This window comes from Balaenoptera musculus, chromosome 4 (genome assembly GCF_009873245.2).
Source record: "Balaenoptera musculus isolate JJ_BM4_2016_0621 chromosome 4, mBalMus1.pri.v3, whole genome shotgun sequence".
In the NCBI taxonomy this organism is placed as follows: Eukaryota; Metazoa; Chordata; class Mammalia; order Artiodactyla; family Balaenopteridae; genus Balaenoptera; species Balaenoptera musculus.
The window spans coordinates 39,568,823-39,585,116 of NC_045788.1; the positions used below are offsets into that span (position 1 = coordinate 39,568,823).

Genomic DNA, 16,294 nt, shown 5'->3' on the forward strand with positions numbered 1-16,294 from the left:
GCCACAGCCCCTTCCACATACTCTCAGCCTAGATAGAGACAGCGGCTGCACAGCCCACCACTCCCTCTCCACCCCCGAGGCCAAGTCAGGGGTCACTCCCGTCTCCCCTCTGGGGCTCGTTGCCCTGCCCTGTACCCTGTATCAGCTCTGCTCTCAGTTTACAAAAATCACCCTCTGCTTCTTGACAAGGCCAGCCTCCCTTCATCCAGCTGAGAAGGCTCCACCCCACTCTGGCCTGAGGTGTCTGTCCCTTCACTCACCTGACAACCTGTGTTACCCACTGGCTGGACTAAACTCTGCGGGTACACACTTTTAACTCTCATCTTTAGATTCGGACACTATCACCAGCAGCGGACTTTCTCCTCCTTTCTCAGACAGCTGGGGGAGAGGTGCCCTTGCACAATCCCATTTTAATCTCCATTTTGGTTATATCTTACAAATCCATAGTTCTCCTTTTCTATTTAACGTTAAAACCAAAGGGTACTTCGCATAACTTTAGGTACTGTTCCCCTTTCGTCACTAGGAACATGGAAACCTCATAAAAATAGCCGATGTAATCATCAAACCCGTACAATATTACCTCGAGGAAAAAGAGAAAAATATACTTAATTTTCCAGATATAACAATAAAAACTCTACCATCTGGCAACAAGATTGCCAGTTGGCTCTGTTCTCAGAAATGACAAGGGTAAGGAAACAAATCAGAGGGACAACTTTTGCTACTTGTCTGTCCTGAAGTATATTCTATTCCACATAAACCTAATCACAGGAATAAATCAAGTGTGCAAAAACCACAGTCCCAGCAAACTGTTCAGGAAGCAGGGCCCTGGGCACAGACATGACTGAGCATAAGTTTTTCAAGAAAACACGTGGATTTTTTTCTGGACAACAGCTTTGGATATTTTTCTTCTGATACAACCTTTTTTATTTTTCTATAACGACCTTATTGAGATCTAATTTGCATACTATACAATTCACTCAAAGTGTACAATTCAATGGCTTTTCGCATATTCACAGAGTTATACATCTATCATGACAATCAATTTTACATTTTCATAACCCAAAAAAAACCCTGTAACTTTTAACTATTTCCAACCTCCCCATTCCTCCCAGACCTAGACAACCAATACTCTATTTTCTGCCTAAATAGATTTGCCTATTCTAGACATTTCATATAAATGGAATTACATAATACACAGGCTTTTGTACCTGGCTTTTCTCACTGAGCATGTTTCCAAGGTTCAACCATGTTGTAGTACGTATCAGCACTTTATTCTTTTTTATGGCTGAATAATATTCCATTATATGGTGTTGTGTATTGAATTGTGTTCCCCCCCCCAAAAGAAAATTCTTGTTTGAAGTCCTTAGAATATGACCTTATTTGGAGATAGAGTCTTTATAGAGGTATTTACCTCAGGTAAAATGAGGTCATTAGGGTAGGCCCTAATCCAGGATGACTGGTGTCCTTACAAAAAAGGGAAATTCAGACACAGAGACACATCATAGGAAGAACATCATATGACCACGATGATGGCTATCTACAAACCAACAAAAGAGATCTGGAACAGATCTTCCCTCCGAGTCCTCAGAAGGAACCAACCCTGCCAACACCTTGATCTCTAGCCCCCAGAACTGTGAGACAATACATTTCTGCTGGTTAAGCCCCCCAGTCTGTGGCACTTCGTTACAGCAGTCCTAGCAAAGTAATACAAACGGGTATACCACATTTTGTTTATGCATTTAAAACTTGATGGACTTTTGGGTTGTTTCCAACTTTTGACTATCATGAATAACTCTGTGAACATTCACGCACAAGTTTCTCTTGGGTATACACAGAGGAGAGAAATTGCTGGATCAAATGGTAATTTGTTTAGCTATTTGAGAATGACCTGTTTTCCCAGATGGCTGTGACAATTTACATTTCCATCAGCGGTATATGAGGGTTTTAATTTCTCCGCATCCTTGACAACACTTGCTATTATCTTTTTCATTATAGCCATCCTAGTGGGTGTGAAGTGGTATCTTGCTGTGGTTTTGATTTGTAACTTCCTGAAATGATACTGAGCATCTTTTATGTGCTTATTGGCCATTTGTACATCTTCTCCGGAGAACAGATTTTTTTAATCCAAAGGGCCTATGTAATCTAGCCCCCGCCTGCCTCTGCAGACACACTATGGCCCTGCCACCTTTCCCCTCTCTCTCTGATTCCAGTCATCTGACCTTCTCCAGCCTCTGCAAACAAGCACTGTGCACTTTCCCACATCAGGGCCTTTACATCTGCAAGTCTTTTGAACTAAGACAACTCTTTTCCCCACCTTTGCCCTGTTACCTCAACTCATGCTTCAGAGTTCAAGTCGACCATCACCTTCTCAGGGAAGCCTCCCAGGACTACCCTATAGCCAAGTATCCACCACCTGGCTGGGCTCACAGAGGGCCCTCTACTAGGTTAGTGGAGCCAATCTAGAAAATGGCCTGACTGCCCCCATCAGATAAATTCTCAGTTTCACTAAGTACATCTTTATCACCAAACCTTAAAGTCACTGATTTCACTAGGCTAGGTAATCATGAAAGTTTAAAATTCATTCAACTCTTTCAAGTAGAAAGATGAAAGTCCCTACCTTTCATTCAGATTGTTTGAAGTAAAACAGAAAAATAAACTGTAATTTATCTTGCTATGAATTGGTTATTTTGTAAAAATTTCATTTGGGCATTTACCAATATTAATCATATCCCTTACCTGATTTAGAGTCCTTTGAAGTATCTAGGTTGCGACTGGGGCAATCTAAATTTTGAGAAAGAAACAAAGTTTAATAGTATAAATACAAGGATAAAATAGAAGATTATGTCCATTTTTGTAAAAGCTGCTAAACCAAAAATAACAGAAGCACCCTATTCCATAAACTGAATCACCTCTTTAGAGCCAAAGCAGCCTTGCATGTCAAATGAATGCCCAGTTACCAATGGTAAACAATGCCATATTCTCAAAGGAAAAAAGATTTAGCCCAAGAAACCATAAGCCTTTTCCAAGAGAGGGCAAACAGAAAGCCAACAAACTTTATAATTACATTTGGTTGGATCCCTGGCAATCTCTCAATTTTGTGCCAAAGGGCATTGTTTCTTTGTTTGATTAACTCAGCAGCTCCCTAAAAACATCCCTGGCAATTAAGTAACTTGACACCAGAAAGGAAAAAAAAGCACCTGGTTTTAGATTTTGTAACTGAAGGGCAGACAGTGGTGTTACTATACCAAAGAATCAGTGTCCTTCCCCAGTTAACAGTCAATTCAGGCAAACAACTGTCAACAATTTAGTGAAATGACACAAATAGGTTAGAGGTGAGGATGTAAAGTTGGCCAGATAAGTTGTGACCAGACTAGGGAGGACCTGGAATGCAGTTAGGAAGAACTGGCCTTGGGGGATGGTTCTCCTACAGGGAATGACATGGAGACGCGGAATAACATGGAGACGCAGAATTACACGACAGCTTCAAGCTGGAATGGGCCTTGGTGTTCCCCAAGATGTTGGTGGACACTGCGGGGTACTGACGTTCAGAATGCATTAGACTCCAGAGAGCCTGACATGGAGGCCACTGCAGAGATCCAGGTATGAAGTGATGAGAGCCTAGGCCAGTGTGGGTGCATGGGAATGGAGATAATATAGTATAGGAGAAGAAGGGGTAACTGCTGCAGAAGTTACCAACAATGTTAAACAGAGCAAGAGCATTTCTGTGTAGGGAAGGATTGCCCCTTAGCTACCAGGTCCCTAGTCTGTATTTACGCCACGCTCAATTAGACTGCTCATGGAACAGACAACTCTTCCATTTCGTTTGTCTGGAACATTCACCCACGCCAGGCTGGTGAACAACAGGGGCTTAATTACCAGTTGACTAATTCCCCTGGGCGTGGGCAGAGACTACTGTCCCTTCAATTTAATGAACACTGACTTAGTGTCCACCGTGTGATGGGCACTCTGCAGCATTAGGAGAAAATCCATGTCCCCGCAAACAGCCTGTGTGCGGACAAGCAGTGGCCGTGCATAGACAAATGAAGAAATCAGGACAATACAAAACGAAGGAAGGCCAGTATTCTGCTGGTCCAAGAGAGAAATTGAGACCACTCACTGCAGGTGAGGGATTCAGCACGAGTCCTTGAATTCGGTAGCGCTGAAACAAGCCTGGGAGGTTAAGTGTGCAGGAAGGGAGAGGCATCTCAAGCAGACAGAAACAGGCAAAAGCCAATAGAGGGACGGGTGAGGTTGAGGTCAGCACCAGGAAGCAGAAAAGCTGGCCAGATCCAACCCTACACTTGACAGATTCATGACAGCCCCATACACTACACATTCCAGCCATATGTTACAGAAACTGTTATTAGATTTTAATCAGGATACTTTTATTAGGCGGGTTATTATTCTGTGCTGGAAAAATGAAACACAGGAGGGATATGGAACTTGCAAAAGTAAGACAGTGGCCCAGCAATGAGCTGAGGAGTTTCTAAGCCACTCCGCAGTCCAGTGACACAGGTCAACAACTAAAGTGGCCTCGGAACCACCCTCCAGAAGGACTCGGAGCCATGCAGCACACGATAAAGAGAAGGAGGCAAAGCAAGAAATACATCCCCACACACTGTTTACAGCCTTTAATAACAAGCAGCACAGGCCAAAAAGAGGACTCAACCCTCAGCAACCCCCAAACCTAGACCAAGACCTTCCTTTAATAAAGGAGTATTGGGCTTCCCTGGTGGCGCAGTGGTTAAGAATCCTCCTGCCAAATGCAGGGGACACGGGTTCGAGCCCTGGTCCGGGAAGATCCCACATGCCACGGAGCAACTAAACCCATGCGCCACAACTACTGAGCCTGTGCTCTAGAGCCTGCGAGCCACAACTACTGAGCCCACGTGCCACAACTACTGAAGCCCACACGCCTACAGCCTGAGCTCCGCAACAAGAGAAGCCACCGCAATGAAAAGCCAGTGAACCGCAATGAAGAGTAGCCCCCGCTCGCCGCAACTAGAGAAAGCCGCACGCAACAAAGACCCAATGCAGCCAAAAATAAATAATAAATAAATAAATTTATTTTTTTTAAATAAATAAACAAAAGTGTTTATTTTACCCACTTTCAGGGATAGAATTGTGTGCTGTTATTTTCATTAAGTATCTAAAATTGACGACAACACTCAAGTATTAAAGAAAATATCCAGTCATTGTGTATGGAACATTTATAGAATTCAGTTGACAATACTTCCCTAATCTTACTTTGTTGAATTTAAAATAAGGTTAAAAAGAACGTTAGAGTCAGAGTTTAAAAGGAGAGAGATGTAAGAGCATTTATTTTCTATTCTTAAGTTATAAAAACTACAAAGGCCCAAACTCTTTACATTTCTTTTTTTTTTTGGAATATTTGTTGAAAAACAATCTTAAAGAAAATTCTGAAAAATTGTCATTATCGCATCATCCTAACCTATTGATTATTTTAACACATTTCTATAAGTTGGTGAATGCATGAATGTAAACTGCAGCCAATAAAGAAAATTAATAAAAAAATCATTTTCTAAAAATGCAAATTTCCACAGTATAGGTTAAGTTTTCGGTAACTCAGCATTGACGTAAGAGTTCCATACCTTTTTCTTCCGAAGAGGCACTGCGATCATCACTAGAACAAGAAAAGAAAAACAGTTTTATAAACGGATACTAATTTTATACAAAGTAATTATGAAAGTCTTCAAAATGATCATACTATGTTTCTCCAGAAACAGATGAAAGAACTCTCTCCCTCCTCAAGGCTCTTCCTGCCCCTCTCACTCCCCACCTACGACAGCCTGACTACGAACCACCCACGGGATAGATGGGGCTTATGGAGCATGCGCTTGAAGCCCAGCTTGCCCGCTCACACCCCTGCACCACCGGCACCGCCGGCACCGCTGCACTGGGTCGCTGCGCGGCATCCCCGTGCCCGCCACGCCCCTTGCTCTGCCGCGTTTCCAGCGATCCATCCTCCTCGCCCAGCCCAGCCCAGCCGCGCTGGCCCCCAGCCCCTCCTCCTGGTTCCCAGAGCTGCTCCCTGAGTCGCCCTCCCTCGCCCAGGTCTTCTCACCTGCTTCTCTGGCCTCCTCCCTCAGACACAGCACGCCTGAGAATGAAGGGCTCGGACAGCTCCCATTCAATTAACCGGTCCTTCCCCTGCCCGACCTGACGTTCCATCCTCACCACCGCCTGGACTCCCTCTGCCCGGCTAGTGCCAGTCTCACGGGGGAGCTCACGGTCTCCGCTTCCCACTCCCCACCCTCTCCCAGAATCAAAGCCACCTGCCTTCTGCTCCTCCACGTTACCCAAACCACCCAAGCTAGAGCCACCGAGGACTCCTGTCCGACAGACCCAACGGGCCCTCTCCGTCCTTAGTGCCCGCTCTCTTTAGATGAAGCACGTGACAGGATCCCCGCCCCCGGCCCCCCCCCCCGTGGCTTCCAGTCCCTCTCAGCCGGTCTGCTCCCCCCTCCCCCCTCCCCTGCCTCAGTGGCCTCTCCCCTCTCCATGTGCTCCATCTCCTGACTCCAGGCCCCAGCCTCCTGGGGATTAGATCGCTGTGTCCCAGGATCACATCAGTGCACCCTCCTCACACTGCCTCATGCTCGCCTTCATGCCGAGGTTTCAGATCCTAAATCTTTGCCCCCTTCCAGGCCGCTTCCCAGAGTTCCAGGTGCCCAGGGCCCAAGGGTCAATTCAGCGCTTTCCATTGACTTCGGTCAGCACTTAACTAATCACTGTCTTCCCCTCTCCAAGAAAACCTGCTCCTCCTGACCTCACCAGGTCACCTAACTGGGAGCTCCAAGCCATCACTAGCTCCTGCTCCCTTTTTCTCAGCGAGCAGCACCATCCGTGTCCTCCTAACCTCCTCCAGCACATCTCTCAAATCTGTCCCCTCCTCAGTGCAAACTGTCTCCGCCTCCATTCAAGCGCTCTCCCCACCCAGCTGGTTGATTATATTCTCTCATAATTACTGTCTCATTCTCTTGGTTCGTCCCTCATGTGACCGTCAGCATGACCTGATCATGTCTTTGCCTAGACTCTTCTGTGGCTTCTCACCACTTCCTAGCCAAAGCCTGAGTTCCCTGGCATGGCACACAAGGACCCCCACCCTGCTTCCTTGTCTCCCACCCTGCGTGCTCCCTCAGAGGGAAAGCTCTTCAGTGTCCCAAGCATACCCTGCATAACACACACACACACACACACACACACACACACACACCACTCTCTGCACCCTCTCCCAAAAAGGGTCACCGCCTGTGGCCTTGCAGGTCAGGTACCCCAACTATGTGTGCTCCATGGACATGTACTACAATGTTGGGGTATCCCCTCGAGTTGTGTGTGCACGTACATGACAGCCCTGCCCTCCCCCTTGATGCCCAAACTGCTCCTCATCCCTTAAGGACAGCATTTCTCAAGGTGTGGACTGAGGACATTAGAACTCTACAGGGTGCCTTCTAAAAACCATTTTTTCTGGGCCCACCGAATCAGAATCTTTGATGAATAAATGAAAAAGCAGGCAGAAAACAACAATGATGTTATTTGCACTTATGGGGGTGTAAAATCTTTCTGCATTTTCTCACTGAATCATCCCAATAAGCCTATGAAGGCCATTTTACAAATGCAGGGACTGAGGCTCAGAGAGGTTCATTAACTTCCTTGAGGTCACACAGCTAACAAACAGAAAAGAAGCACTTGACCCTAGGCCATTATGACTTCAAAGCCCCACAGTTGCCTGGTACCATGTCTCCCTTCACTCCCCACCACTTTACCCCAAACCCCAATCCTGGTAGTGAAAGTAAACTGAGGAAGAAAACAGCAAAAGCAGCAGACCAACTGCTGGCCCTTTCCTTTCTCTTCTTCAGTCAAGTTAGTCAGGAGCCTCCAGATTTTGAAAACCTCCTTGAATCAAGATTTTTTCTGGTAAACATTCCCAAGTATTTGGTATTTTCTAGGAAAAACATGTATTTTCATTTTCAGACCTAAGTCCTCTTATTTTTTAATCCTAAACTCCAGCTCAAAAGGTCAGAGAGTGGTGGTAAACCTGAAATTAGGAAATGCTTCAAGACACTAAGAAAGGCTAAGATATGGTTCCCAATGAAATGCATAAAAGAAAAAGCCAACCACTGCATCTTTTTTCTCCAGACTCATACCTCTTATAATGCAGTCGTTGTGCCTTTTAATTTAAAAATAATTATGAGAACATGTATTGAGAGTTAGCCGTTCTTACTGTACAAAATATGTCTGCTTAAAACCCACTCCGTGTCCCCAATGACAAATCACGTTTTTCTCTTAATTGTCCCTTTCATATTCCCCTTTCTACAGCTGTTTATCTTTATTTCCAGATGTGTGTACATGCGTCTAGATAACAGAACTTCTGCTAAAAACCAGAAAACCTTTATGGAAAACCTTTATTTTCTCCATGTAGTGAGGCTGCAGGGTAGAGGGCCAGCTCTCTGTACTAAAACACCCGACAGTTATAGGGGAGGAGACTTAGCCCCGAGGCGGAGGAGCCCGCCCCGCAGGGCAGCTCCAGGAGTCACAGCCAGGTGGAGGGAGCAACCCCAGGGGACCCATAGGGGCCTAGCCACTTTACAGAGTAGCAGAATTTGCTACCCTAAAATATGTCTCTTTGGTATATTAGTTATTTTAAGCTGGTTATTCTCTAAGAAACAACATTGTTTGGGAAAAAACATTGAAAACCAAGCAGGAGTTACCCTTTGTAAGAAACATTTACATTTGTAAGGGAAATCGCTGTCTGCAACGGTGTCCAAGTCCGTATCTTATCCGTGGAGAAGGCAGTGAGTTAAATGTGCATCACAACCTTACCTGTGTTTACCGTGCTCTTCCTGGTGACCTCCCAGAACTCACTCTCCTCACCCTCAACATCCTCTTTCGTCTTCAGCTGAGGATGGTATTTAAGGTGAGGGCTTTGGCCTTTTTCAAGTTTTCCTCGGTATCTCCCACGTGTCCCTGTTATTACATTTTTGTGTGACTTTCTCCTGTTAATCTGTGTCATGTCAATTTAATCCTTACACCAGAAGAACCCAGAAGGGTTGAGGAAGATTTTCTTCCTCCCTAACACACTACATGGAAGCTAGTTCCCCACATCCTCTTCCTTTCTGCTTTTTCCATGTGGTTTGTTAAAAGGAAAACCACGGCAACCACAGAGAGAGAGTACCCATTCCAAATGTTCCCAGTATAATCTAGGGGCTGAAGATCAGCAGGGAAGGGACTTGGACATTTACTTAATATCACTTAAAATTCCTTACATTTTGATCGGGACTCAACCATGATGACTAGGTATAATTTCAATGCCGCCCCATCCATGCCTATCAGCTCCCAGGCCCCGTCTAATACAGGCCCCTTTCCCTCAGTGGGAGGAGAAAAACCCTGCATCTCAACATAGTAAAATCCAACCTGAGGGAGCCTTTCTCCCACCTCCACTCCCAGCCTGACAGGTGGATAGTAGATGCCAGAAGGATTTCGCTCAAATCTGGCTCAATAAGTAGTAATTCTCCAGTTAAAGATCTTTAGCAATACTTAGAGTGAAAATAAAAATGTAATATAATACCTAATTTTTTTCTTTAACTAATATTTTAAAAATATTTACTGTGTGCCTGAACCCAAGCCAAGGACCCCAAGCCCATCGATGGGCTCATTGCAACAACCTTTTTAGTCCTTGATACTGAACTAGTGTCATCTCCGTTTCACAGATGAGGAAATAAGGCTCAGGGACCTTAGTTATTAGGTATAATTAAACCCATAATGAGCCCCAAATCCTCCTTTAACTTTTCACCAGAATTAAACCAACTAGTGTTTTACTTCTTTTAGCCCCTATCAACCTTCTGGGAAATAGGCCAGAAGAAGTTAAATGGGTTAAGGAAAGTGGAAAAGAGTTTATGTTAGTCACAAACTTGAGTTAATCTGCATAATCATGAAATAGCTATACTTTCCAGAGAATAATCTCAATGAAAGTAATATTCTCTGTAATACAGATCTCTTTTCATCAACTGAAATTAACTCACAGGTGCTGTGCTAAGCAAAGGGGATATAAAAGTAACACGTGACACATGAACCTTGTCCCCAAGGGGCACACTAATGGAAGAGAAGACAGATCAGGAAATAAATAAATGTATATGACGTTGGAAGAGCAAAATAAAAGCAAATATAAGCTATAGTTTTAGCCCAGAGCAGGCTATGATGAACTGGGAAGAACAGAGCTCTTATGCTAAGAACACGGGCGTGCAACTAAGGCCACTTAAACCATGATGCTAAGGCCAGCCTGCATTTTCAAAGAATGCTACCCTTCAAGTAGGATCTTCTCACTGTTAGACTCAGAAAAAACTGAAGCGGAAAGGTGCCTACAAGATCTTCCAGCCTTATGCATTATTTTACAGAGAGGGAGATAGGCTCTAGGAGAGGTGAAGTTAATGAACACCCAAGATCACACAGCAAATTATAAGGAGAGACAGTCTCACAACTTGTCTCAAGCCCCTTGGTTTACCCATCAATTCATCCATTTAACAAACATGGATGGATATGTGCCAGGCATAAGTGAACAAAGCAACTGGGTCTGTGCCTTCAAGAACACATCAGCCTGATGGGGAAGACTGTCTTCTTGTATCTGAGACAGGAAGTGCTTCAAGGGCACTTGTCTAAGATTGAAAAATTGGAGAGGGCTTCCTGGGGAAGTGACATTTAAACTGAGCCACAAAGGACAAGCAAGAATGGACAAGAGAATGTTGCACAGCTTCTGTCTGAGGCAGGAAGGAATTAATCAAGGTCCAGGAACAGAAAGAAAGCAAGTGTGTTCAGGGGGAGAGAGGTAGGAGATGAGGAGAGACAGGGAGGTGGAGAAACTCTAACGGTAACCAAACAGATGGCAACCCCAGGATGCTGAGTGGCGATCATTCAGTCCACTGAGTAGTCTTTGTATTTCCCCCTTGGGAAGATTTGAAGCTTGAGAGCAAAGGAGGAAGTCAACAATGCAGGGTCTGCTGTCATCAGCATCTTTCATGGAGGATGTGTGATCCTGTGAGACCCCCTGACATTCTACAGGCTCAGACACTGCCTGTGTTGAGTCCAAAAGGCCCAAGCATTTCCCCAAAGAAAATCTCAGTCCCCCAGACCACAAAAGCCAGACCGCCCTGAAAAGAAGTTGTAGTACCAGATGACAAAAACCCCTCAAGAGGCTAGGTAACTTTAAAACATACTCCAAGGAAACTGCTTTCACTCAGAATCAAGCTCTGGAAGCCAACTACACAGCCTCTTCCACACTGGCCAGGACAGAGGGACTTCCTGAGTACCAAGCCCTCTGGGACCAGGCCCTGGGGGAGGGTCAGGGTCGAGCCGCCAGTTGTCAGTGCCCCCAGGGGACACTTCCCAAGCCAGGCCGGTTTCCCATTATCACCCAGTTTCTTTTATTCTAAGCATCCCAAAGACCACCAACTGCAATCAGCTCGCCCGCCCATGATGGAAGCCATCCCGTAGCTTTTTTCTTCTGTGTTCAGGTTTCTGAATGAGAGCACAGGCTTCAGTGCTTCAGAAAACACTTAGTACCAGCAAAGATAAAATATCCACAGGCCTGGCTCTCCAGGCTGGCTCCTTCATCTACCCTCTCCCTTTTTTTCAGTTACACCAGTAGGCAAAAATAATAGTGAAATGGGCGGGTCTTTGGGCATCAAAGGGCTAAAGGACAAAACCTGGAAACTACCGTGTTCATCAAGAGGAGAATGGATGAATAAAATGTGATATCATATAATGGAATCCTGTAAGCCATGAGAATGAAAAACTGCTTACACACAACCGAGAGAATTAATCTCACAAACATAATGCCAAAAAAGAAGCCAGACACAAAAGCGTATATACTATATGATTCTATTTTTATAAAGTTTACGAACTAGCAAAACTAATCTCTGGTCCCTCTGGGGAGGAGGGACAGGAAAGTAAGAGGAAAACAAGGGGGGCTTTTAGGGTGTTATATTCTATTTCTTGACCTGGGTGGTGGTTACACAGATGTGTTCACTTTGTGGTAATTCATCAAGCTGTGCACTTAAGATGCTGTGTTTTCTGTATGACTGTATACACATACACACACAGGAAGGGTTTTCAGTGTCTTGGGAAAGGAAAAGTATTATATAGGACTTTAGCTTTACTGGCCACGTTTGTGAATGGAGAATGACCTCAGGTGGAAGGAAGAGGTGACTGCATTGGGGAAATAGCCCAAACGGCTGCTGTGGGGTGGCAGGAATTAGGAGGAACAGTTTCGGGATTTACTCCCTTCTTTCTCCTTGTAACTAACTGCCAATGAAATCTCTGCATAATGTACTCCAAAGGGAAGTGGAGCCAAGAGGGAAAAGGGCTGGAACTAAGCTGGCTTAAGGGAGACGGGAGGCAGCTGGAACACTTCTAGCAGTGAAGGGACAAGGAGGGAAGGAGGAAGAGGAAGAAGAGGGAAGAGAAAGAAATCATAAGTGCCCAGGGTGGGCAAAAAGGAGAGCTCACCTGACTGGGGATGGATGGGGTGGGGTGATTCCCATGACTCAGCCCAGTAGAAGGGATCCCTTCTCTACTCCCCTCCCTGAGCCCAGGTCTGATGTACACCTAGATTAATGGTTTTATTGCACTGCTTTCCTGTGCTTTGTTTATAAGCCGTTTATAACCCCTGGGAACTAAAGGAACAAGGAGTGTGTATGAGTGTCTGTTTGTGTGTGTGTGTGTGCAGCCAAGGATTCCACATCCCCAGCATCTAACACATTGTTTGGCATATAGTTCGCACTATTAAAAAAAAAAAAGTTCATTGGACAAATAAATGACAGAAAGAACGTGGTAATTAGATATAAAACAGAGACTTCCTTAATATTGAAAAATCAGTAATAACAGCTCAAATGGCCAAAAATGTGGGAATGGCTAAGTATCAGAGGGGCATACTGTGCAGCTACTAAAAATTACAACTAACTGTAGCAAACATCTGTAGGGTGCTTTACAGTTTACTGAGAATTGCACCTCCCCCTTGTTTGACACACAATTATATGGACTTTGTTACCACACTGAAGTATTTAAATGACACATTAGCAACGATCTCCCTGAAGAGGCCAGAAAGATCAGAGGTGGTGGACTAACAAGTTTTCATGGAAAGTGGTGGGGAGGGCCCACATTTCAGAGTAATACTAGGAAGGCTGGTAGAGGTTTCCTTAGCTCTGTGTAAGTAACTGTGCTAATTTCACACACTATATTTCAATTCACTTCCTCTTTTGTTTTGAGGAACAAAACTTTACTTTTAGCCATAATTTGATTCAAAGTTCTCTTTAACAATCATTTACAAGTCTTGCTGTTAACTGACCACCTCTAAAGAAGTGTTTTTGATATTCCAAGCAGACACAGTTTATGTCCTAGTGTAGTTTTATTCATGCTAACTTCAAGAAATTCAACAGCAAAACCCATCCACAACAGACTTTTCTAAGACTGTCTTCCTGATTGCAACAGTGTTTGAAAGAATAGACGAGGAAAACACACACATCCACACACACACACAAAACAAAACCAAAAAATCCCTCCCTCCTTCCTGAGAGAAGCTGGGCCTAATGTTCCATGAATGATCCACGAAAAACTGAAGTGAACTCTTTAAACCTCCGCATTCTCTTCTTCCTCTAGCTGATCCTGCAGAAACTCTTTTTGTGTCAGGGACTGTCCCATAAGTAAATTCTCTGCAGAGTCTCAATCTTCGCCGAGCGTTTCTGCACTGTTTTGGGTTGGACTTCCTGCAAGTATTTACTGCAATGAGAGGATTACCTAAAGGATATATTTCACAAACAAGCCATCATGTGTCTTCTGCTGAAACACTACATCCAAACACTACATCTAAAAGCCTGCTTTTGCAGACGACAGTGAGTCCTGGAGAACTCGACCACAACATCTCAAACCAGCTCTTAATAGACATTCCCACGTAAAAAGCGGCTGCTTTTAAAGGGCTGTGGGACGCTGATAACACACAGAAGCATTGGCTGCCTTTACAGTAATAGCAGAAATCCTTCAAGCAATGTTGATCTTGCGCCTACTGTGCTCAAGACATTGTTAGGGCCCCACGGGGGCGTTGAGGGGATGATGGGCGCGCGGGTGTCCCACGCATGGGCAAAAAGGGATTAAGGAAATAATCCTGCTCTCAACTCAACTTGACAGCCAGGTGGCCAAAGCGCCGATGGTGTTCAGTAAAACCTCCCCAGTCCTCCTCCAGGTGCAGAGGGCGCAGGAGCTCCAGAGAGCTGAAGCTCGAGAGCTGGCGGCACACGAGGACAGCAGAACCGGGCCTCGGGGGCGGGAAGTCGCCATGGAGGCGGGAAGGGCGCCGGTCCACACACGCTGAGAGCAAAGGGGATGCCGCAGGGAGACCTGCCCTCCTCCTCACCCGCCCGCCGCCAGGTGTATGTGAACAAATCGGGCCCACCTGCCGCCGCCGCCGCCGCCCTGGAGACGGGTAGCGGGCGTGGGGAAGCCGCGGCGATAGGGGGCAGCAGCGCTGCCCGTAGCCCCGCCTCCGGGCAGGGTGCCCTGGGCCTCCGAGCTGCGCGCCACCGCCTTCCACGCGAGCACCTGCGCGCGACCCCGGCGTCGCCCGCCCGACCCAGGTGCGACCGCCCGGGCCCCCCGCCGGGGGTAGGGGGTCGGAGTCCGGGAAGCACGGCGCGTCGCCTCCCCCATGCTCCGTGCCCGCGCGGGGCAGGCGCCGCCGCCGAAGGGCGCTTTGTTTGTGCGGCCCGAGCGGGGATGCCGGGGCGGGAGTGGAGCCCTCGCCCCGCCCGGGAAAGGGCAAAAGCAGAGCCTGCGGTGGAGGGTGCTAAAGACCGCAAAGCCCCTTCTCCACGCGGCGATGTTGGGCCCAGCCGCACCCCATCCCCGCTCTCCCTTTCTCCTTCCGAAACCCCCACCCCCCAGCCCCGCGGCTGCGCTCACCTGCTCTCCGCGACCCCTGCGCCTCGGCTCATCGTCGCTCGGCGGCTGCGGGGCGGGGGAGGACTATACGCGCGCCCGGGGCTCGACGCTCGAGTGGCGCCGGGGCGCCTGCAGAAGGGGTTCGCGTGCCGAGCGCTGCCCTGCGCACCCGGAGGCGGCCGACGTTGCCGGGGGAGGGAAGAGGGCGAGCGAGAGCCACAGGGGGAGGGGACTGGGCGGGAGGGGGCGCCGGGCGCGCTGCTGCCGCCGCAGCCGGAGGCCGCCCGGGCTCCCTAACGGAAACGCACGCTCGCCGGCGGCCCTGCGCGTGCACGCCGGCGTGCACACTCTCACACGTGTGCACACTCTCACACGTGCGCACACCGGCCGCTCGGTAGCTGCTTACCGCCATGCCCGACCTAGGTTTGGTGACACTAACGCCGAGGCTTCTGTGAAAGAGAAAGGGCCAGCGCCATTCTGGAGGGGACGGAGAGCTCATGTCACTCTGATTGGGATTGGATACTCCTGTGTCTGGGGGGTTTTCACGAGACAGCCCGCCCCCTACAAGGAATTCCCAGATTCTCTTCTTAGGATCTGTAAGCCCTCTGAAATTCTCTTTCAGATTTTGTACCTAAATACAAGTGTCTGGGATGAGGGACCACAGCTTCCTAAGATAAAACAGCTGTGTGACCCCAACCCCACCCCAGACTGTAAGGATGGATGGACTAAACCAATGGCTCCCAAACTTTGCTGCACATTGAATCACCCAGGGAGCTTTTCAAATCGCGATGCTCTGGGTAGTATCCCAGACCAATTACGTTAGTGCAGTGGGATCCAGTCATCCGTATTTTTCAAAGATCCACGTGATTACAATATTCAGGAAAGTGTGGGAACCACTGCTTAGACTGTCGGTGATCCTCACTGTACACTGTTTTCTTTTACCGCGTTTTTCAGCGTGATTGTTTGCTTGTCTGTCTTTTCCATGAGGTGGTGGGTGTCACACAGCATCTAGCTCAGGTCTGACTCCCTGTAAGTGCTCAGAATGCCTTTACTGCAGGAAGGAGGCAAGGCAGAGTCAGGGATAGGCCCTCTACCTTGTAGACCCCTCTTTGCTCTTTCTGAAATTCTCCACAGGCTGACATACCCTTGACCTCATGGAAATGGCTTCATGTAATGCCTGAAGCTGGGGAAGAGAATGGGTCATTGCAGCTTGAAGGGATATCTGTCTTTTAGATTCTTCCAAATGTCTCCACCCCAGAACACCCCTTACCTGCCTCACTGTGACTCAAAGGTCCAGCGCTGGCAGTGTGGGTGTGTGCAATAAAGTCATAACCCCGATGGATGGAAC

At 47.0% G+C, this 16,294-nt stretch overlaps 1 protein-coding gene across 3 annotated transcripts in view; it reads right to left on the reverse strand.

Annotated features, from left to right (window-relative positions):
* The window catches only part of CARD8 (caspase recruitment domain family member 8), a 38,848-nt gene extending 23,628 nt beyond the window's left edge, over positions 1-15,220 (reverse strand). For all 3 annotated transcript variants that reach the window (XR_005019759.1, XR_005019758.1, XM_036851366.1), the window contains exons 1-3: positions 14,968-15,220; positions 5,613-5,644; positions 2,737-2,781 (exon numbers count right to left, since the gene is read on the reverse strand). Coding sequence is in view for 1 of the 3 variants with exons in the window: in XM_036851366.1 (XP_036707261.1) it covers positions 2,737-2,781; positions 5,613-5,644; positions 14,968-14,999 (109 nt within the window). In the remaining 2 variants the exon portion in view is untranslated. The remainder of the gene's footprint in view (positions 1-2,736; positions 2,782-5,612; positions 5,645-14,967) is intronic.
* Positions 15,221-16,294: the final 1,074 nt, after the last annotated feature.